At 49.7% G+C, this 23,818-nt stretch overlaps 1 protein-coding gene across 5 annotated transcripts in view; it reads left to right on the top strand.

Moving 5' to 3' along the window:
• The window catches only part of KATNB1 (katanin regulatory subunit B1), a 67,940-nt gene that overhangs the window by 26,300 nt on the left and 17,822 nt on the right, over nt 1-23,818 (top strand). For all 5 annotated transcript variants that reach the window (XM_083165313.1, XM_083165315.1, XM_083165311.1 and 2 more), the window contains 4 exons: nt 13,773-13,888; nt 13,965-14,036; nt 14,973-15,123; nt 17,300-17,487. In XM_083165313.1, the coding sequence (XP_083021439.1) occupies nt 13,773-13,888; nt 13,965-14,036; nt 14,973-15,123; nt 17,300-17,487 (527 nt within the window). The remainder of the gene's footprint in view (nt 1-13,772; nt 13,889-13,964; nt 14,037-14,972; nt 15,124-17,299; nt 17,488-23,818) is intronic.

Genomic DNA, 23,818 nt, shown 5'->3' with positions numbered 1-23,818 from the left:
CCCAGGATGCTTCCTTTGGTCGTCGGGTACTTCTGACACATCCGGCAAATTCCCTCCCTTACATACGGCTTTGAGACATCCCAGATGTCACCCTGTGGGAATCATGGAACCCGAAGAAGAAAACTAGAGTTATGGTAGACCTACCTTAGGTTAACTCTTTCTTCGAGTTCCTTGGTAACCACATGGCGCCCACCCTGAATTTAGACCTGAGGTATTCCTATGTGTTGTATACTACACTGTGACCTTCCAAGACCTTAGTCATGTCTTTGTGCTATAGAAGTGTGTATGAGTACTTGGGCATGTGTTCTATCTGTTGGGCACCCTGGGAAACTTTCCAAAGCTTCTCTGATTGGTGCCACAGTCCTCTGGATCCACCTACAACCCCGATGTCACCCTGTGGTTACCATGGACCACCAAGAAAGAGAGTTAACCTAAGGTAGGTTTACCATAACTCTCGTTATACAGCTATTGCAAAAAACATGTGCTCGAGGGGTTGAATATATAGTGCCATTATAGCTTTCAAAAAGCTTTCTATTCCAAAAAATTTTAAAACCTCTTCCATATAGCCCCAATTGAGCCTGTCGAAGGCTTTTTGCGGATCTAGCGACATAACATATTAGGGTTCTTCTTTTCTCCCATAATATTCCATAATATCTATTGCCCTTCTTATATTCTCTGTTCCCTGTCTATTTTTAACAAATCCCACCTGATCCAGGTTTATCAAGTCTGGGAGAAGCTGTTTTAATCGGTTGGCTATAATTTTTTGCATATATCTTTGTCTGTGTTTAGTAAAGCGATTGGTCTATAATGTTGTACATATTTTGGGTCTTTACCTTCTTTGTGAATTTTTCAAGCTTTTAGCTTTTTCAAATGTAGTTATTAGAATGGTTACTAATTGTTTCTGGAAGGTTTTGTAAAATTCATAGCTAAACCCATCGGGTCCTGTTGATTTATTTATATTATAATGTTTTAATTGAGTCTATCGTTTCCCGACTTGTAAGTGGGCTGTTTAATTTTGTTATCTGATCTGCATCTAATTTAGGAAGTTTAAGAAATGTATTTCTCCTTCATCCACTAGGTGTCACTGGAGTTACACTGGGGAATAGAAGGCGACCACAGGGAGCATGGGCACTTTAAAATAATTAATCAGTGTGACCAACTCCTCCCCTTCTACTTCCCCTCCCAGGCAGTCTTAGATCGTGCCCAAAAGGGAGCAGGTCACATTTGGCTCATCTCCTGGGCTTTTTGATAATTAGGGCATAAAGCAGCAAGTTTTGCCTTTGAGGACAGGCAGATAGTTGCTGCTACTATCTGCCTGCGACGTGGGAGCCTGCCGGAGGGAGCCGGCTGCTGCTTAAGGGTTTGCGCCCGGCTCCCTGGCTGACAGAGACCACCGTCTCTGGAGCTGTAACGCGCGCCGCTCACACGCAGCGTGCACCCGATCCTCCCCCAGCCCCACCGCCGACGGCATGGCCGCAGCACTGTGAGTATTACCCTGCCTTCCTATTAGAGGAAGGTCAGGGACACAAACGGCGGTGCAGCAGAGGGTTTCTTAAACCTGGCGCCATTATGGGTGACGGAGCTGCCAGGCGGGGGGCGGAGTTACCGCGCGGTACTTCCCAGCAGGCCTTGGCATACCCCAGCGTTCCTGCAAGTCGCGGCGGCCATCTTGGACATTTGGCGCCGTTTGAACACGCTGCTGGAGGCTCCACAGTTGCGCTGCAGATCTATCCTGACTGCAGTTGGGCGATTCCTGTCCCCTGGTGACCGTCCTGCTGAACGCTCTATCCGGTCTGTGAGTTACAGTGGGGATTAGAGCTAGGTGGAGACAGTTTGGGCTGTGTCTCAAAATTAGAGCTATAGCGCTCCTAGGTATATGCCATAGCGCTGTACAAAGCTCTGTGACAGCTCTTTTACTTTCACTGTCTCTCCCTTCCAGCATAATATATTGCTGCCTATCCTATACCTACTATCTGTGATCAGTCTGGTAGTGTGTGGTGATTGCTGGGTGTTCTGTTGAACCATGGCAGGGGGTAGCTCCAAGAGGGTTACTTGCAAGAAGTGTGCTGTTAAATTTACACCTTCTAAGGAGGGAGACTCTGTATGTGATAAATGCGCTGCTTTACCCCCAGCTCCAGAGTCCCCCGTTCATACCCCTGTTTGGGCATCACAATTAGCTGATGTTATGTCTCATTTAGCTTGCGAGCTCTCTGCAGCTCAAAAGGACAGAGAGACTTCCAGAACTCAACAGGCTTCCTTGACTTCTGCTGTGCAGAGCTTAACAAAGGCCTTGACACCAGCAGAGGGCGCCATTGCTTCATCTTCTAGGCAAAATCCCCCTTACTCAGGAAAAGGGTATTACAGCCCTCTGGGGATTCTGGGGAGTATGACGATATGCCTGATCTGGAGGAGGGCGAATTTGCCCTTCCAGATAATTATGATGATGATGATGATGATGATGTGGAACCTGAGGCTCAGACGTTAGTTACGCAAGAGCCGGCCCCAGCCACTCCAGGTCTGGAGGACCTTATACATATGGTAAAGGTTGCCTGCAAGGTGTCAGATGACACAGACATTCCTGCTCGTCCTTCTTTCTTTGGAAAGAGACAAAGGCAGTCACCCACCTTCCCCCCAGCGGAGGAGTTGGATGAACATATATTGCAGGCTTGGAATCATCCTGATAAAAAATTCCAGGTACCTCAGAGGTTTCTGGCTGCTTATCCTCTTCCACCAGAGGGTAGAAAGAGGGTCGAGATTCCTCCAGTAGTGGACTCTTAAGTCTCACGACTGTCCAAAAAGACGGTTCTCCCGGTGCCGGGTGCAACCACTCTTAAGGATACTTCTGACCGTAAGTTGGAGGTAACCCTTAAGAACATTTTTTCAGCAGCTGGAATTATTCAGCGTCCGGCCCAGGTCGGGTGCTGGGTAAATAAAGCCATGGGGGTATGGGCTTCTCAGATCCTAACAGAGGTCCGTGAGGGCTCTGACCCTGCTTCTATTGTTCAGCTGGCTGAACAGATCCAGGAGGCATCCAATTATTTAATAGACGCCTCTTCTGACGTCTGCATGGTTGCAGCCAAGGTTTCGGCCTTATCTATATCAGCTCGCAGAGCTCTCTGGTTACGCCAATGGCAGGCTGACGCAGAGTCCAAGCGTGCTGTGGAGGCCCTGGCGTTCAATGGGGAGGTTCTTTTCGGGCCAGAGCTCGACAAGTGGATCTCCCAAGCAACGGGGGGTAAGTCCCACTTCCTTCCCTCAGCGGCTCCTCCAACTACACGCAGGACCCCTCAAAGGCCCTCCTTTCGGTCCTTTCGGCCTACGACCAGATTCAGAGGTCGTTCCAGAGGCGGAGCTCCATCTAGAGGCTCCAGAGGACGAGGCAGAGGCGCCTCGGCAGCTGTCCAGGAGCCCAAGTCCTCCAAGCCAGCCGCACGACTGTCCACGGTCTCATCTGGGGGATCCCAGAGTCGGGGCCCGACTGCTGTCCTTCTGTCACATCTGGCTGCAGTCTTGTCAGGACTCGTGGGTAAGGGATCTGGTGACCCAGGGTTACAAAATCCATTTCAGGTTAGTCTCTCCAAACAGGTTTTTCAAGACCGGTCTCCCAGTCTCAGGAGACAAGGCGCAACTTCTGTTGTCAGCAATCAACAAGCTGCGGACAGCGGGAGTTGTGATACCAGTACCCGAGGATCAGCGTACTCAGGGATACTACTCCAGTCTGTTCCTTGTGCCGAAGCCGGATGGCTCGGTAAGGCCTATACTAAATCTAAAGGATTTGAATCCGTTTCTACAAGCGGTCAAATTCAAGATGGAGTCCCTGCAGTCGGTGATTCAGGGACTGGAACAGGGAGAGTTCCTGGTATCCTTGGATATCAGGGACGCATACCTGCACATCCCCATCTGGCCTCCTCACCAGGCCTTCCTCCGGTTCGCTATACAGGAACAACACTGGCAGTTCCAGGCCCTGCCGTTCGGTCTCTCATCGGCCCCCAGGGTCTTCACCAAGGTGATGGCGGTGATGATGGAGGTCCTCAGGGCACAGGGGATTACCATCATCCCTACTTGGACGATCTTCTTCTGAAGAATCGTTCGAGGGAGGCCCTGTTGTCCAACATACGACTCACCCAGGAGACTCTCATCAGTCATGGGTGGATTCTGAACTTTGCAAAGTCTCAGCTACAGCCGTCCCAACGTCTTCTCTTTTTGGGGATGATTCTGGACACCCAGCAGATGAAGGTTTTTCTACCGCCCGACAAAGTTCAGTCCCTGCAGGTCTTGGTCAGGTCGGTCTTGCGACGGCCACAGGTAACGGTGCACCTTTGCACCAGACTCTTGGGGAAGATGGTGTCCTCCTTCGAGGCGGTACAATATGGCCGCTTCCACTCGCGCCAATTCCAGTTGTCTCTCCTTCACCAGTGGTCAGGGTCTCACCTGCATCTTCAGCAGCGGGTGACCCTGTCTCCTCGAGCCCGTCTGTCTCTGCTGTGGTGGCTCAACTCCGAAAACCTGCAAAGGGGCAGGAGGTTCGGCATATGGGAGTGGACTCTCCTCACCACAGACGCCAGCCTTCGAGGCTGGGGGGCGGTAACGCTGGAACACCAGTTCCAGGGTTTATGGACGAGGCAGGAGAGCTTACTCTCCATCAATGTGCTGGAACTCAGAGCAGTCTACTATGCTCTTCTGCAGGCGGGACACCTGCTGCGGAGCAGAGCAATCAGAGTTCAGTCCGACAACGCCACAGCCGTCGCCTACATAAACAAACAGGGCGGCACTCGGAGCAAGGCGGCGATGAAGGAAGTAAGCAGGATCATCCTCTGGGCTCAGAACCATGCTCAGGCCTTGTCAGCGGTGTTCATCCCCGGAGTAGACAATTGGGAGGCCGACTTTCTAAGTCGGCAACATGCCCACCAGGGGGAGTGGTGCCTCAACCCTCAGGTATTTCAGTCCCTAATACATCGTTGGGGGTGTCCGCAGGCGGATCTGATGGCGTCCCGCCACAACTTCCAGCTCCCAACATACTTCGCGCGGACTCGAGATCCTCAGGCCGCAGGGGTGGACGCTCTGGTCGCCCCTTGGCCGTTCCAGTTCATTTACCTCTTTCCTCCCTTTCCGCTGATACCTCGGGTATTACAGCGCATTCGCAGGGAGGGGATAACAGCGCTTCTGATAGCGCCGGATTGGCCCCGGCGCTCGTGGTACACCAACCTGACGGATCTTCTAATCGACGAGCCGTGGCCGCTACCTCTTCAAGAGGACCTCCTCAGTCAGGGTCCCTTCATCTACCCAGATTTAGGACGTCTACATTTGACGGCGTGGCTGTTGAGAGGTCCATCTTGAGACATGCAGGTATCCCTAGGGCGGTGATACCTACAATGATGAGGGCCAGGAAGGAAGTCCCCTCCAGACACTATCATCGTATTTGGAGATCCTATGTGGCGTGGTGCGAAAGACGCAGAGTGTCCTCTACTCTGTTCAAGAAGGCTCGGTTGCTCCTGTTTTTACAGGAGGGGTTAAACTCTGGACTTAGACTGAATACACTTAAGGTGCAGGTTTCAGCACTTTCAGTTTTTTTCCAGAAACGTATAGCTCTCATTCCGGAAGTCCACACTTTTTTCCAGGGGGTGCTGAGGCTTCAGCCCCCTATTCGTCCGCCTACGGCTCCCTGGGACCTAGAGTTGATCCTCAGGTATTTGAGGTCATCGATATTTGAGCCGTTAGAAGAGGTGGATCTTCGATATCTCACTTGGAAGGTGGTTCTTCTTTTGGCTCTGGCCTCGGCCAGGCGCGTTTCGGAACTGGGGGCGCTTTCTTGTCGCTCACCGTTCCTCCAGTTTCACCCGGACAGAGCAGAGCTCCATACCAGTCTCTCCTTCCTTCCAAAGGTGGTCTCAGCGTTCCACGTGAACCAACCCATAGTGGTTCCAGCATTCACAGAGGCTTCACCTGAGGATAGGTCCTTGGATGTGGTGAGGGCCCTGCGGATTTATGTCTTTCGCACGGCCTCTCTTCGCAAGACGGATGTCTTGTTTGTTACCTACGACCCAGTACGTCGTGGATGGCCAGCTTCAAAGCAAACGCTGGCCAGATGGATCTGTCTGACAATTCGTCAGGCATACCTTGCTGAGGCTCAGACGCCTCCTACTAACATAGGTGCGCACTCCACCAGATCGGTGGGTCCTTCATGGGCGGCTGCCCGTGGGGTCTCCTTGCAACAGCTCTGTCGTGCTGCGACATGGTCAGGTCGGCACACCTTTGTACGCTTTTATAGGTTTGATACCTTTGCGGCACCAGCTTCTCAGTTTGGCCGCTCTGTTTTAAGGGGATCTCAGCGCTCACCCACCCGGGTTGAAAGCTCTGGGAGGTCCCCAGTGTAACTCCAGTGACACCTAGTGGATGAAGGAGAAACAGGGATTTTGTACTTACCGTAAATCCTTTTCTCCGAGTCCACAGGTGTCACTGGACGCCCACCTCAGCGCTGTTCTCCACCTGTTATGTTCAGTGTTAGGTTCCTATTGGGTAACCTCTGGAGTTTTCCCTTGTCAGGGTTATTTAAACATGGTTATTACACACCTGTCTCGTCTGGTTTGACTCTGTGTGTGTGTTTGTTTTTTCATATATATATATATATATATATATATATATATATATATATATATATATATATATATATATTCTTTTTCTACTATACGTATTGAATGATGTTATGTTGTGATGAACCTCCTCTCGGATGTGTGTTATATCTTTCTGCTCCCTTTCGGGCACGATCTTTATGACTGCCTGGGAGGGGAAGTAGAAGGGGAGGAGTTGGTCACACTGATTAATTATTTTAAAGTGCCCATGCTCCCTGTGGTCGCCTTCTATTCCCCAGTGTAACTCCAGTGACACCTGTGGACTCGGAGAAAAGGATTTACGGTAAGTACAAAATTCCTGTTTTTCTTCCTTTGTCGGTTGGATTGTCTTGTTATCCATTTTGAGATTATATAGATGTTTATAATAATCTGCAAATATATTGGATATTTCTGCTGGGTTCGTAATTTTAGCTCCATCTTTATTATATATTTCTTTAATTTGTTTCTTGGCCCTCCTTCTTTTTATTTTATTAGCTAGTAGTTTGGATGCTTTATTTCCATTCTTCTTTGTTTTATATTTTTGTTTTCTATTTCTACTCTCAATTTATTAAATTTTCCTAATACTTTATTATTTTTTGAATTCTTTATGTATTTCTTCTAATTTTTTCACTTGGTCTTGTAATTGTATCTGTTTTGCTTGTTCGTTTTTATTTTATTTTAGGATTTACTTGGATAATTTTACCTCTTACCACTGCCTTTAAGGTACACCAGAAATTTAGTTGGTTTGTTTCTTCTGGGATATTCATATTACAAAATTGTTCAACTGTCTCTTCTGTCATTTTATATCAATCCTTTTTAGCAGATGACTCGGTAGGGTCCAAATTCTGTGTTTAAGTATTAGAATCAGAATCCGATTTATTAGCCAGGTATACTTGCGTATGATAGGAATGTGGTTTGGCTTGCTGTGCCACAGCCAGGGTGGGAACACCTAAAAAACAGTCACAATGCAGATGTAGTATATAACATGTTCAGATATGCACTATGAATGAATCCTGATGAGGGACATGGGGAACGTACATTTACTGCGCTGTACAGCTCCCAGGCAGCCGTTCAGCGGTGCCACTTTGTGATTGCAACAGCCAGATAGGTAGACAGTAAAACAGTACAGATATGGTACACGACAGGGGTGACACGGGTTACATATTTGGCTAGCAGCACAGATCCTAGGTAGCCATCAGCGGTGCCATCTTTACGTTGCTGCTCACAGGGCAGCAGTGGAGGGGCTCAGCAGGCCAGCGCGGGTGTTGTTGGGGTGGTGGCAAAGGGGGGGGGCAGAGTCAGTGAGGCCAGGGGTTTGAGTTGGGCCCTCTTTAAGCTGCCCCTGATAGTGTAGTGGTACCTTTGGGGCCGCCGCCACCGGGTTTGCCCGGAACTGAAGCCTCGGGTGGGGCTCCTGCAGACTGGTGGGGGCCTGCAGGCCGGAAGACCGTGTGTGCTGCTGCGGGGGTTCCTGCTGGTCCGGCTGGGGGACTCATTTTCCCTCATTGCCGGGCGCTAAGCTGATGCCCGCGCATCGCAGCTGGGTGACACAGCCAGGGGATCCTGTTGGAGGCTGCGGTGGACTCCTCTGGTGGGGCCGTTGATGCCGCCGAATTCCGGCGCCCTCTGTCTCCTTCTCCCCTTCCTCCTCCTCTTCTTCTGTCTATGCCTCCATCGTGCTCATCCTCTTCCTTCTGCAAGGCTTCCCTTCTCTGGGGCTGGGGAGGAAAGCTCCGGTGGATGGGAGCTTGCATGTGTGCGGCCATCCCCGGCCCAACGGGAAGCAAAGACCTGGTAACACATAAAAAAAAATATTTGGGTACTTGTTTCCTAGCACGGCCACAACCGCGGACCGACGCGATGCCCGCGATTTCCCATTGAAATGCATTGAAAAAAGTCAAAATCGCGTCGGTCGCATCGCAGGCGGCTAAAAAAGCATTAAATGGTCCAGACGCGATGCCCGCGATTTCCCATAGGGAACAATGTTAAATGCCTCAATTTACCCAAATCAACATAGGGAACAATGTTAAATGGGCCAGAAACCCCCAAAAACACCCCTGAACAGTGAAATGTCCCCCCAATATTAGTTAACGCCACCCCACGATGAACGTGAACCCGAAGCGTGGCGAGCGCAGCGAGCCCGCGAGGGGCGGCGGTACGCGTCCTTCGACCTTTTCATACCCCCACTATCCACGTCGGCGTGGAGTTGAGAATAGATAGTTTGGCGAGCCCGAAGCGTGGCGAGCGGACGCGGATACCTGTGAAGCCTGCGAAGGGACGCGTTTACCTGTGAAGGTATCCGCGTCCCCTCGCTGCGCTCGCCACACTATCTATTCTCAACTCCACGCCGACGTGGATAGTGGGGGTATGAAAAGGTCGGAGGACGCGTACCGCCGCCCCTCGCGGGCTCGCTGCGCTCGCCACGCTTCGGGTTCACGTTCATCGGGGGGGGTGGCGTTAACTAATATTGGGGGGCCATTTCACTGTTATGGGGTGTTTTGGGGGGGGTTTCTGGCCCATTTAACATTGTTCCCTATGTTGATTTGGGTAAATTGAGGCATTTAACATTGTTCCCTATGGGAAATCGCGGGCATCGCGTCGGTCGCATCGCATGCGATTTTTTAGCCCGCATGCGATGCGACCGACGCAATTTTTTTACCTGCGATGCCCGAGATCATGATCGCTGTGGCCGTGCTAGTAAACAAGTACCAAAATTTGTATCATATCATTACAGGGGCAAGATATGACCAAGTTTTTGGTAAGATCTCTGCTTTTTTAATTTGCTGTAGCTTATTTTTATCTTTTATTATGAAATCTATTCTTGAATAAATCTTATTATTGGAGAGGAAAGTATCATCTCTATTAGTCAGGTGTTTCACCCTACAAGTATCATACAGTCCTGCTTCCAGAATGTGTATGTATCAGCGGCAAAAAGAGTTGCCGTTACTTTAAGAGGCGCATCTTTGCTCAATAAATTAATCACTCATTACAGTAATTATATTAATATATAAATTTAATAAAAAACCTAAGAACCGTAATAATTGAAGTGCACTTCATATATAAACAGCTAGGAGACAAACAAGACGGGAGTGGGGGGGGGGGTCCAGACATCTTCTGTTTTAATGTCCACGTCTAGACCATTCCTCTTGGATTGGTTGGAGATCTTCCAACTATTTTGACCTCTAGTTCCCCATATCTGGAGTGCATTAAATCCTCCTTCTTCTGTTCTAATAGCTTTGAGTGACCCTTGATAGTTGATTATCAACTACACTGGGTAAACCCCACTTGAATCTCTACGTGTCTCAATGCTACTGTAATCTTGCTTAAAGATCTCCTCTTCATCAGGGTTTCAGCTGATAGATTGTTAAAAATCTGCCATTTACCCAGAATTTCTATCATTGCTGTGTCTCTAATGTCTCATTAACAACTCATTATGGGCTGTAACCATTTCCATTATTTTATTATCCATTTGGTCCACTCTCCTTCCTAATTTAGAGATGTCTTTATTTATTTCATGTATTGTAGTTGAGAACTCAGTAGTTAAATGCATTTTTTGCAAAGTAATTGGCTCATCCATATCCTCTTCTCTTGAAACTGCTGGTGAAGTTGGGTTTATATTTTGTATTATTTGATTGGGGAGATATAGACTGTATCCCTTTCTGATTTTCTTTTGCTTTTAGGGAGGGGAGGTTTGAAGAAATTTGCCGAAGTGTCCAGGGAGGCTTTTGGTTTATTTTTGGAGCCATGTTCTATTTCTTCCTCTCCTTTTAACTTATCTTTATATCTTCATCTTCTCCTTTTTAAGAGATATAGATAATATTATTATTACTATTTTTATTTTCCCACTTTCTTTTCCTTTCTCCTCCTTCCACTCCTCTCTCCCTCCCCTCCTCTTCTCTCCTTCTTTTTAAATATACATTCTGGTGTTGTTGATTTGGACAATCACTTCATTTTAGAGTTTTTATAATGGTTTTTAATGGGTTGTAATCCTGTCCTCCTTTTCTTAACTTAGCTGAGCTGAGGTAAGGGCTTTTTATTACTGCAGGGTTTTTAATTAGGCAATCCAGTCCAGGGGTCCCTTTTATTTATTAGACATTTTTATACACACTGGGGGTCACACAGAATTTGGTTTTATAGTAGCAATACAGAGCGGGATGCGGTCATTTGGTCTGCAGCATGATGGTCGACAGTCTTTAGATCAACATGGTAAAAGGTCGACATGGTTCTAGGTCGGGAGATCATTAGTTCGACAGTGTCTAGATCGACAGTCTAAAGGTTTTCTCTTGTTTCCTCCTTGGTTTGTCAATTCTTAAATTTCTCCTCTAAATTACTTTAGCGGATTAACACTGGCTGCAGCTTTTAGAATTACTATCTAATATGGCCTTGACTACGCATCCCTTCAGGGATGCAATCTCACTTTGGTAAAACTTTTTACTGGTTGCCAATGTTGACAGCCATGTTCACTTCAGCGCCACCATATGCCATATACCAATTTGCTGCCTCTTATCTGTAGGACCTATGATATGAAGGTACGTGTGTGTGTGTATATGTATACATATACAGTGGGCACACTGCCTCCGAATGGGTTTAATGAGCAGTTTGGACTATCATCATTGCTTGTGTAAACTGTAATAGGTTAATAATACTATATGATTGATTGTCATGTTATATATTAATGTACCTCTTTACCATGTTTGTATAGGTCATTGATGTGATTTTAATTATATTGTCCCTGTACGGGAGAGTCATTTTTTGTAAGTATTTTTGTTTGGGTGGTGTTATGGTGATGGAGTTGCTTGGGGGGGGGGGGGGGGGGGGGGGGGGGCGTTCCTGGTGTGGACGCTGCATGCATGCTACCCCGCTGGTAATTTCAAAAGGTATTTAAAGCCTCATTGTTGTGTGAATATTTTGTACCTGATGAAAATGTCTCTCTGATATTGAAACATTGATATTATAAATAAAGAATAAGGATTATCAAGTTTGGAGTGCTGCACGTTATTTGAAAACTATTTATCCTCATCAGTGGGGGCACCCAACACAGCAACATACAGTACAAGGAGGCTGTGCCGGGCATTCTTGGATTGTATGTATGTATGTATGTATGTGTGTGTGTGTGTTGTAAGATGGCACCCTTTGTGATGACCTTGATGAAGCCTTTTAATGATTCTTACATTTTCTAAAACAAAGTAATATATAAAAGTAATATATAGCGGTGTTTGGCCAGCATTACGCTTACATTCAAACAGCGTTTCTATATAGCTTCCTGTTTGTTTATTTTCTAATGTATCTACATGCACATACATTATAACCAAAACTAGGATTCCTTTTAGTAAGACAGCGTTTAATACACGCAACAGTACATCTTGAGGTGGATTGCTGGTCTTACACCACAGTCACCAGGTCACCCTGTATGGGTCCAGGACTCGAGACGCAGTGGCTTGCAGGGTCAATGCACTGTCAGCTGCATGGCCGTTCCTCCTGAGGTATGCCTTTCCCCCATCTTGCTCCTCCTCAAGTCTTTCCTACATTAAAGGCGGAAAGGGCACTTTGATCCTGGTGACCCTGCATGGGCCCAGGAGGATCTTGTTCTCAGATCTGCAGGCCCTGTCAGGGTCCCCTCCGATCCGTCTGCCTTTATGGCCAGAACCGCTCACGGGGCTGTTGAGACCACCTTGTTAAGAGCCAAGGGCTCTCCTTCAAGAGTCATATCAACTATGCTCAGGACCCGTCAGCCTTCTTTGGCTGATGCTTATCATCGCATCTGGCGGGCTTATTTTTCCTGGTGTTGCTCTTGTAGTTTTAGTCCCAGGACTTACCGTTTGTCTAGGATTTTGTCCTTTCTGTAAAAAAAAAAACTGTCTTCTTTTAAAGGTGCAGGTCTTGGCTCTTTCCATTCTGTTCCACAGGCGATGGGCTTTGTTGCATGATCTCCACTCCTTCTGGCAGAGGGTCCTGTGAATCCAACCTCCGTTTGTTACTCCGATTGTTCGGTAGGATCTTTCTCTGGTTCTTTAGGCCCTGCAGTATGCCGCTTTTGACCTCTTGCGGCCCTTTTGCTGCCTTACCTGGACAACGATTTTCCTTTTGGCCATTGCTTCGGCCATGAGGGTGTCTGCCCAGTCGGCTCTGTCCTGTCAGTCTACTTTTCTAGTCTTTCATCCTCATAGGACGGGTTTTTTGAACCGTACCTTCACACCTCACCAAGGTTTTTTCTGAGTTTCAGGTCATCCAGGAGATAGTGGTCACTGCCCTTCGTAGGCTGGGATCTCTCACAGGCAGCATTCCCTGGCTGTCGTCTGTGCTTTGCACGTCTATGTACGTCACACTGGAACACTTGAGCAATCTGGCTCTTTGTCTACTAGAGATTTCCGAAGAGAGGTTGGCCTGCAGTCTATTGCCAGACGATGGCTGCAGTTGGTTATCATGCAGGCTTCCTTGGCCATTCCCTCCTGGTTCTTGCGGGGTCCGGGGTTATTCCACTACGTCTGTGTTTTGGGCTGTTAAGGGTGGTGCAACTGCAGAGCAACTTTGCAAGGCAGCAACTTGGTCGTCCGCTAATGCTTTCTAAAGCTTTTTGCATTCAACATGTTTGCCCCGAGGACTCTACATTTGGCCAGAGTATACTGGCCGCGGCATAGGCGCGTCCCCACCCTTAGGTGATCCCTGTGTCCCCTGACGTCTGCCGCAGAAGAAAATTAGATTTATGTCTTACCTGTTAAATCTTTCTTTGAGGATGTCAAGGGCCAGAGGGATCCCTCCCTGCCGCGCCTGCTTCATTTGTCTTGAAGTTCATAGTTCTTCCATTGAGTGAACGTAGTTAATAGTTCCTCCATTGAGGGTACTCACACATGTTACAGTTTCTCTGTTGATGAACCACACACACACATATATATGTTTAAATGTGTTAATGTATGAGTTTCTCTTCCTTCTATCTTGCCTCCTGCCTGGCTTGGTACAAACTGAAACTAGCTGGGCCTGGAGGCAGGATAGAGGAGGGGAGGAGCCTGGCTGACTGGGAGCAGCCAGAAGTTTAACCTTTCTGGTGCTGGAATGGTTTGTGACCCACTCTCCTACCCACTGTAATCCCTGTGGCCCCTGACGTCCTCTAAGAAAGAGTTTTAACATATGTGACTTACATGGAACTTCTCTGTTTTCCTCTTCCAGCTCTGGGACCTAGTTGGTGGAAAGTTGATGGCAGAGTTCACGGACCACATTGGACCAGTTCAGATAGTTGAGTTTCACCCCAATGAGTATCTGTTGGCATCTTCCAGTGCAGACAGGTGAGAGGAGATGTCACTCTACTAGCAGCCCTGGATTTCTCCGGTGTCTATACCAGCCTGTGTTGTACCATTCTAGGACAGTGCGTTTCTGGGACCTGGAGAAGTTCCATCCTGTGGGCTGTGTGGAGGGAGAAGCAACACCTTTCAGGTAACATGTCAGGGAGGGAGTGGGGATTGTTCCATCAGAATCCAGTGTCCGGGGCCTGGTCTCTAATCCAGTACCTCAGCCCCCTAGACCTGGGTGCACTTCACCCTGCAGGGCGCTCCCCCCTCGCTTTCATTGCGGGGCGCCGCCTGGTGGAAGACATGATTGGATGTTTTAATAAAAATATCCATGCTTTATGCTTATTATATTAATGCTGCAAAATTTTGCTGGGTATCAAACCATGTTTTAAAGTTTTCTAGTGTTAAAATCCAAAATACTTAGGCTTTAAAGTGACTTCTTTTCCTGCTTATTATGCGATTACATGTGGTATAATTGTAGGCAGGTGAGGCACATTATACATACAGCATCCTACTAATAATTACACAGCGCTGCACCAGTCCGTGTTACAGAATAATACAGGTTGAGTATCCCTTATCCGAATATCCGTTTTCCGAATTATTCCGAAAACTATACATTCCAGAAAGTTAAAAAAAATATATTTTTTTGCTAAAAACTTATTGGGGACATCTGTAACAGCACTACTGAGGAAATAAGTAACTGGCACTATATGTGCAAAAAAATGATTGCTTGGCATTCAAATTCAATGCCTGAGATGGTACACAAACTTTGTTTCATGTTTTGAAACCTTGTTTTTTTGAACAAATAAAATATATTTGTCTGTATTTCATGTGGTTGATGTGTTTATAAAGCATAAATGCAAGATACATCAAAATATATCATTGAAATATAAAAATATTCCGAAATACGGCATAATCAATTATCCAAAATTCTCCTGGTCCCGAGCATTTTGGATAAGGGATGCTCAACCTGTAATAGATTGGTTTATACCAGCCAATCCGGGTCATTGCATTGCACTGCATTGTTTGTTGTAACTGATGGAATTGCTCATAGTAACATTCTACAGACCTCTCTCTGCAGGTCCATCTTGTTCAGTGGTGACGGCTGTTGCCTATTCTGTGGGGGTCGTGATGCTTTACGTGTCTATGGCTGGGAACCAGAACGCTGCTTTGACACGATCCCTGTGGTGTGGGGAAGAGTAGCAGATCTCTCCATATGCAACAACCAGCTGGTAAGTTAGTAACATAACGGACTGAACAGGAATGGCTGGGTTGTGGTGGTCAGTGGGTGCGGCGGGGCTGTGCTGTGCTTGTCAGTGGGTGCGGCTGTGCTTGTCAGTGGGTGCGGCTGTGCTTGTCAGTGGGTGCGGCTGTGCTGTGCTAGTCAGTGGGTGCGGCTGTGCTGTGCTAGTCAGTGGGTGTGGCTGTGCTGTGCTAGTCAGTAGGTGCGGCTGTTCTGGTCAGTGGGTGCTGATGGTTAATGTACTGGGCTGTGCTGGTCAGTGGGTGCGGCTGTGCTGTGCTAGTCAGTGGGTGCGGCTGTGCTGTGCTAGCAGTGGGTGCGGCTGTGCTGTGCTAGTCAGTGGGTGCGGCTGGGCTGTGCTGGTCAGTGGGTGCGGCTGGGCTGTTCTGGTCAGTGGGTGCGGCTGGGCTGTGCTGGTCAGTGGGTGCGTCTGGGCTGTGCTGGTCAGTGGGTGCTGTTGGTTAATGTATAGGGCTGTGCGGGTCAGTGGGTGCGGCTGTGCTGTGCTGGTCAGTGGGTGCGGCTGTGCTAGTCAGTGGGTGCGGCTGTGCTAGTCAGTGGGTGCGGCTGTGCTAGTCAGTGGGTGCGGCTGTGCTAGTCAGTGGGTGCGGCTGTGCTAGTCAGTGGGTGCGGCTGTGCTGTGCTAGTCAGTGGGTGCGGCTGTGCTGTGCTAGTCAGTGGGTGCGGCTGTGCTGTGCTAGTCAGTGGGTGCGGCTGTGCTGTGCTAGTCAGTGGGTGCGGCTGTGCTGTGCTAGTCAGTGGGTGCGGCTGTGCTGTGCTAGTCAGTGGGTGCGGCTGTGCTAGTCAGTGGGTGCGGCTGTGCTAGTCAGTGGGTGCGGCTGTGCTGTGCTAGTCAGTGGGTGCGGCTGTGCTGTGCTAGTCAGTGGGTGCGGCTGTGCTGTGCTAGTCAGTGGGTGCGGCTGTGCTGTGCTAGTCAGTGGGTGCGGCTGTGCTGTGCTAGTCAGTGGGTGCGGCTGTGCTGTGCTAGTCAGTGGGTGCGGCTGTGCTGTGCTAGTCAGTGGGTGCGGCTGTGCTGTGCTAGTCAGTGGGTGCGGCTGTGCTGTGCTAGTCAGTGGGTGCGGCTGTGCTGTGCTAGTCAGTGGGTGCGGCTGTGCTGTGCTAGTCAGTGGGTGCGGCTGGGCTGGTCAGTGGGTGTGGTTGGGCTGTACTGGTCAGTGGGTGCGGCTGGGCTTTGCTGGTCAGTGGGTGCTGATGGTTAATGTATAGGGCTGTGCTGGTCAGTGGGTGCGGCTGGGCTGGTCAGTGGGTGTGGCTGTGCTAGTCAGTGGGTGCGGCTGGACTGTGCTGGTCAGTGGCACCCACTGACCAGCCCAACCGCACCCACTGACCAGCCCAGCCGCACCCACTTCCACTGACCAGCACAGCCTAGTGGGTGAGGCTAGGCTGTGCTGTTCAGTGAGTGCTGCTGGTAATGTATAGGCCTATTCTGGTCAGTGGGTGTTGCTGGGTTGTGCTGGTCAGTGGGTGATGCTGTGCTGGTCAGTGGCTGCTGCTGGTTAATGTATAGGGCTGTGCTGGTCAGTGGGTGCGCCTGGGCTGTGCTGGTCAGTGGGTGCGCCTGGGCTGTGCTGGTCAGTGGGTGCGCCTGGGCTGTGCTGGTCAGTGGGTGCGCCTGGGCTGTGCTGGTCAGTGGGTGCGCCTGGGCTGTGCTGGTCAGTGGGTGCGCCTGGGCTGTGCTGGTCAGTGGGTGCGCCTGGACTGTGCTGACCAGTGGGGGTGCCTGGGCTGTGCTGGTGAGTGGGTGCGCCTGGGCTGTGCTGGTCAGTGGGTGCGGCTGGTAATGTATACGGCTGTTCTGGTCAGTGGGTGTTGCTGGTCAGTGTGGGCTGCTGGGCTGTGCTGGTCAGTGTGGGCTGCTGGGCTGTGCTGGTCACTTTGTGTTGCTGTGCTGGTCAGTGCATGCTACTTGTGTGTGATGCTGTTCTGTGTGTAATGCTGGTTAGTGTGTGATGCTGTTAAGTGTGAGATGCTGGTTAATGTATAGGGCTCTGCTGGTCAATGTGTGATGCTGGGCTGTTTTGGTTATTGTGTGCTGCTGGGCTGTGCTTGTCAGTGTGTGATGCTGGTTAATGTATGGGATGTGCTGGTCAGACTGTGCTGGTCAGTGTATGAGATAGTGTCATTGGTTATTATTTGGCTTACAGATCGGGGTCTCCACTGTCACTTCCAATGTCTCGTCCTTTGTGGTTGACTTAAGTCGTGTAAAAATGACTGGATCAGGATCACCTGGGCATCTTCCGCAGCATACTCCAGCCAGCAAGCCCACCACTACAGCGTCTTCTGTTAGACGTAACTATGAGCGCCCACCAACCACCTGCGGCAAACCAAAGAGGTGAGCGAGCTCCATGTGTTCCCCAGTTATGTGATACTGGCGGCTCTCTTCCCATTGCTGTTTTACCAGCACGCAGCAGTATGATCGCCATGAGAAGCCTCACAGGATGTATAACCTAGATCTGTGCTGCCTGTGACACGTGTCTCAGAGGGGGATGTGGTCTCTCTCTATGGCATGTGTATCAGAAGGGGATGCGGGCTCTATGACACATGTCTCAGAGGGGGATGCAGTCTCTCTCTATGGCACGTGTCTCAGAGGGGGATGTGATATCTCTCTCTCTCTATGGCAGGTGGCTTGGAGGGGGGGTGCTTTCTCTCTGTATGGCACATGGCTCAGAGGGGGGTCCGATCTCTCTCACTCTCTCTATGGCATGTGGCTCGGAGGGGGGTCCGGTCTCTCTCTCTATGGCACGTGGCTCGAAATGGGGTCCGGTCTCTCTCTCTATGGCATGTGGTTCGAAAGGGGTCTATGGCACATTTCTCAGAGGGGGATGAAGTCTCTACGGCACATGTCTCCGGGTGATGTGTCTCTCTCTCTCTATGGCATGTGGCTCGGAGGAGCATCCGGAGTGTCTCTATGGCACATGTCTCAGAGGGGGATGTGGTTACTCTCTCTCTCTCTCTCTCTCTCTCTCTCTCTCTCTCTCTCTCTCTCTCTCTCTCTCTCTCTCTCTCTCTCTCTCTCTCTCTATGGCAGGTGGGTCATAAGGGGGTCTGGTCTCTCGCTCTGACATGTGACTCGGAGGGAGACGAGGTCTCTCTATGGCACGTGGCTCAAAGGGGGGTCCAATCTCTCTTTCTCTCTCTCTCTATCTCTCTCTCTCCTCTCTATGGCAGGTGGCTTGGAGGGGGCTGCGGTCTCTCTCTATGGCACGTGGCTGAGGGGGGTCCGATCTCTCTCTCTCTGGCAGGTGTCTACGCGGGGGATGTGGTCTCTCTGACACGTTGCTCGGAAGCGGATGGGGTCTCTCTCTCTCTATGGCACATGGCTCGGAAGCGGATGGGGTCTCTCTCTCTCTATGGCACATGGCTCGGAGGGTGATGCAGTCTCTCTCTCTATGGCACGTGGCTCGGAGGGGGTCTGGTATCTCTCTGACACATGGCTCAGAGGGTGGTCCAATCTCTCTCTCTGGCAGGTGGCTCTGAGGAAGATGTGATCTCTCTCTCTTGCTCATTGCTCGGAGGGGGTGCGGTCTCTCTCTATGGCACATGGCTCAGAGGGGGGTCCAGTATCTCTCTCTCTCTATGGCAGGTGGCTCGGAGGGGGGTGCAGTCTCTCTCTCTCTCTATGGGACATGGCTTGGAGGGGGGTGCAATCTTTCTGTATGGCACGTGGCTCAGAGAGTGGGGTCCGATCTCTCTCTCATTCTCTCTATGGCAGGTGGCTCCGAGGGGGATGGGGTCACTTTCTCTCTCTATGGTACGTGGCTTGGAGGGGGATGTGGTCTCTATGGTACGTGGCTTGGAGGGGGATGTGGTCTCTATGGCATGTGGCTCGAAGGGGGATATGGTCTGTCTCTATGGCATGTGGCTCCGAGGGGGATCCATTATCTCTCTATGGCACGTGGCTCAGAGGGGCGTCTGGTCTCTCTCTCACTTTATGGCACATGGCTCGGAAGGGGATGCAGTCTCTTTCTCATTCTCTCTCTCTCATTCTCTCTCTCTCTCTCTCTCTCTCTCTCTCTCTCTCTCTCTCATTCTCTCTCTCTCTCATTCTCTCTCTCATTCTCTCTCTCTCTCTCTCTCTATAGCAGGTGGCACCGAGGGGGCTCTGACACGTTATTAGGAGGGGGATGCGGTCTCTCTCTATGGCACATACCACAGAGGGGGATCCGGTGTCTGTCTTCTGCGGCAGACATCAGGGGCCAGAGGGATAACAGTGGGTAGAGATTGAGGTCACGACTTTTCCAGCACCAGAAAGGATAAAACTTCTGGACTGCCTAGAGACAGCCCTGGCTCCTCCCCTCCTCTACCCTCCTTCTAGGCTAGCTACTTTCAGTTTTGATTGTGCTGGCAGGAGCCAACATGCATTTTGAAAGGAGCTGCTTTTAACAGCCTAATTTTTTTTTTAAATCTTATTTTTACACTGACTGGAGTCAGTGACAGAGCAGCAGCGCTGAGCGTCTGTTTTAGACCCCTGCACTGTGCTCCATCACCTGGAACCCGGCAGCCGCACACCTCACACGTGGCTTCCACAGCGGGGTTGTCGGCTGGCTCCAGGCACTGAGGAGACGCAGCCGCGACGGTGACCTTCAGCGGTGACAACCGCTTCAGGTAACGCGCTCCCCGCTGGGAGCGTGCGCATGTAATAGCTGCTGAGCAGCTCGGCGAGGTCGATCGCCGGGCTGCACTAGCAAGCGGCCAGAACGCCGCCTTTCAATAGGTTGTGCACCCTGCCCCGCTGGACCACCAGGGAGACTTGAGTGTGGGCAGCGGCGTCGGTACGTGGGGCCGCCCGGCAAGCGCCAGATCCCCGCCATTTTACTGACGCCGCATGAGTCATTAATCCCAGATGGCCATTTGCTAGTAGGGAGAAGGGAGCCTCTCCTCACACAGCCCCTCTCCCAGAGACAGGAGCTAGGATATACCCACGTGAGTTTCCTGCCTGCCTGCCTGCTGCATAGTGATAGAGGGGCATGGAGAGCACTTTGCCAGTCCGGGGTCCACCTCTTCACAGCCAGGCCATTTGGGCAAATCCCCCCTGTACCTCTCCTACTGGAGCACAGGTTACAGCAATTTATGCTCCTGCCGGCCATAGTGTTTTGCGGAGCTCAGTGCCACTTTATTATTTGCATTATATGTGTGCTATATCTCATACTGTGTTAACACCATCACTGCATGTCAGAAGTATAGTGTGTTACCTGTACCAGTGTAGCTGCCTCTTGTACAATGTCAGAGGACAGCGATAGTGACACAGGGGCTCTTTTATTGGTGTCCTGCACACATTGCAAGGCTGGCCCGAGTACCACCGGCCAGCCTGGGCAGTTGTGAGTATAGCCTGATGGCGGTCCGAGGCTACCCTTACAAAAAGGTGCGCCATTGGAGCTGGCCAGGAGGGGAGCTTATCACAGGGTTTGCTCCCAGAGGCATGATACTTCCCCAGCTATCACGTGGCTCTGGCGGTCATTTTAACATACTTGACACCCCTGCACGCTGCTGGAGGCTCCAGACTGATGCTGCCAGGGCTGTGCTCCAACATGTCCCTGTCTCCCAGCTGCATCTATGACTGCAGCAGCTCCCCCAGGTTCTGTGATCAGACAGTGGGGTTTAGAGCATAGTGGGACAGTATTGGGCTGTATGTAAATTAGGTCATAGCACTCCTGTGTTATATACCATGGTGTTGTTGATGGCCTGTGGCAGCTCATCTCCTTATACTGTCTCTCTATCCAGTGATTCTATATCTGGTTACCTACACCTACTCTCTCTCTGTCTCTCTCTCTGTCTCTCTCTCTCTGTCTCTCTCTCTCTCTGTGTAGTGTATAAGTGCATATATTGGCAGGAGGAAATTGTATAACTCAGGGTTGCCGACCCTCCCGGAATTTCCGGGAGTCTCCCGAAAATCGGGTACCCCCTCCCGGCCCCCGGAAGGGTCGGCAACCCTCCCGGATTCAGGGGGGACCCCCGGATCTCGGCATTAAAATGCCGCAATCCTCGGGTCTCAGAGGAGGGGGCGGCGCTAAAACGACAAAATCACGTCATTTTAGCCCCGCCCCCTCCACGGAGATCCGTGAATTCACTGCTTTACCAGCATGGGGCGGGGCTTAGTGTGATGTCACTCGTAAGCCCCGCCCCCTGAGCAGCTGCTGAAACTTTCCTCTCCGGGCTTCTCCCGGAGAGGAAAATCTTAAAGTCGGCAACCCTGGTATAACTCAGGTTGCACTGTCCTCTGAGGGGCCTGCTTTATCAGCCCCCTGTGTTCCATCCCAAAGGGATGTGTTCCTGCTGTGTTGTTTTTTTCTCTGTATTACTGCTACAACAGAGTGACAGAGATCGTTCGATCTATACAATAATCTGCTAGTGCAATGTGCTTCTGGCAGGCAGGCACCCCATTTCTGTGTTACAGAAAGATACACTGTGTTCTCAGATTACAGTTTGTGGGGGACAATTTGCAGCCAGCTAGGTCACACAGAGGACAGCAGGAAGTCTTATATCCTGCTATCAGGGTGACACAGAGGTCACTGCCTTACTCTCTAATGCACAGATACTGAGGGTAAAGGTGCCCACACACTAGAAAGATCTGCGATCTTAAGATGTGCGCATAAATTAGCCTTCAAATCTTTTGTCCGATCTGGACAAAAGATTTCAGGCAAGCACACATCTTCACCAAAGATTTTTCTTAAGATCCCGTGTGCGTTCCTATGGATCTTTTGTTAAATCTACTGATCTTTTGTGCAGCACGTAAGATCAGAAGATTTAGCAAAAGATCCACGGGAGCGAGCATCGGCCGATTTTCGACCGATTTTTGACAGATTATCTGTAAATATCGGCCGATATATCGGCCGATTTATCGAAAATCGGCCAATCGGCCCAAAAATCGTTCTAGTGTGTGGGCACCTTAACATTGCACTGTCACATACAGAGCTGGTTGTGGTGTGTACTCACAATACAATCCAGTGTGGGATCTGACTGTGTAGTTGGAATTACATTAGGATCACATGCAGATAGCATGCAGATTGCACATTTGAGATCATGATGCACCCTCTTGGCAGGGCACAAATGTCTATATGAAGTCTAATGCAGATAGCATGACTTGTATGTAACTAACTCATGAGTTAGCAAAGTTTTCTATAGCAAGTCAAATAGCAAAGGAATCTCAGTGTGTGCACGCCATTACAGATCTGGTCCAGACACTTATAAAGTGTAAAAGACCTCTGCAAACTTTCAAACCCTGTTGGCCATAGTCCAGGTCTGTTTAAACCTAATAAAGTGTGATAGCTCAATCAGCAGCCCTCCCGTCACTATCCAGACGAGGCGCACGGCTATGAGGATTTAGTCTCCACAATACCATGGGTTATTTCATGCTCTGACAGGGCACTATGACAAACGTCACTATAGTGGACCCTGAAGTATATTTTCTCCACAGGACAACCTTCGGTATTCCTGCTCAATGGAAGTTGGAGAATAATTTGACTTAGTATTCCTCCAGGCCTCTAGTAGCCTTGCACCCCAGCCGGGTAGCATTTTCGGGGGATGCAGCTGTGGAGGTGCGGTACGAATTGTGTAATGGTTAACCATTCAAACAACGCCATTACCCTAACTGTGTGGAGTTTATGTATATTCTCCCCGTACTTGCGTGGGATTACTCCAGGTACTCAATGTAAATTCTTACGGTTTTCCACTAAATTATGTTAGCCGAGTAACACTGGCTGCAGCTTTTATAATTAATAGTGAAGTACAGATGGTGTAGTGGTTAGCATTACTGCCTCACAGCGCTGAGGTCATGGGTTCTATTCCCACCATGGCTCTAACTGCGGAGTTTATATATTCTCCCCATGCGTGGGTTTCCTCCGGGTACTGCGGTTTCCTCCCACAAGATATGGCCTTGACTACACATCCCTTCGGGGACGCATTCTCACTTTGGTAACCAGTAAAACTTGTACCAATGTTGACGGCCGTGTTCACTTCAGCGCCACCATATGCTATATACCAATATGCTGCCTTTTATCTGTACGACCTATTATATAAAGGTAATATATACATAAATTTACGTTTATATGCATACTGGTGTATACAGCATTCTTGCTGTTTACATTCAAACAGCATTTCTATATAGTTTCCTGTTTTTTTGTTTTCTAATGTATCTACATGCACATACATTATAACCAAAACTGATCCTTTTGGTAAACCGTGTTTTATACACGCAACAGTACATCTTAAGGCATAGACTAGGTAATGCTATTATGCACAAGCTGCTTCTGTCTTGAAACCAAAGTAAAAAGGGCAGTCCTGCGGGATCTCCGCCAGGCAGAGCCTTGGTTTCAAGGTCACCCTGGGCAGGTCCAGTTGGCCTACGTAAAAAACGTGGTTTTTATCAACCACTAGGGTGGCACTCTGAGTGGGCAGGCCATGACAAAGGCCTACTGCTTCTTTATATGGGTGCAGGGCAAGATCCCGGCCTTGTTGGCAAAAATATGGATGCCGGCGGATGGACCCTCCCTTAGGAGGCGTTCCTGTGGTTGGTAGGCCATTGGGGTGGACCAATAGTGGATTGATGGTTTTACGCCACATTCACCAGGTCACCCTGTATGGGTCCAGGTCTCGAGGCCCAGCAGTTTACAGGGTCAATGCTCTGTCAGCCCAGTGGCTGTTCGTTCTGAGGTATGGTATTTCCC

The sequence above is a fragment of the Crinia signifera genome, chromosome 11 (genome assembly GCF_055691185.1).
Source record: "Crinia signifera chromosome 11, ASM5569118v1, whole genome shotgun sequence".
NCBI lineage: Eukaryota > Metazoa > Chordata > Amphibia > Anura > Myobatrachidae > Crinia > Crinia signifera.
Note: the sequence above shows the minus strand (reverse complement) of the source record. Positions and strands in the feature narration are given on the sequence as shown.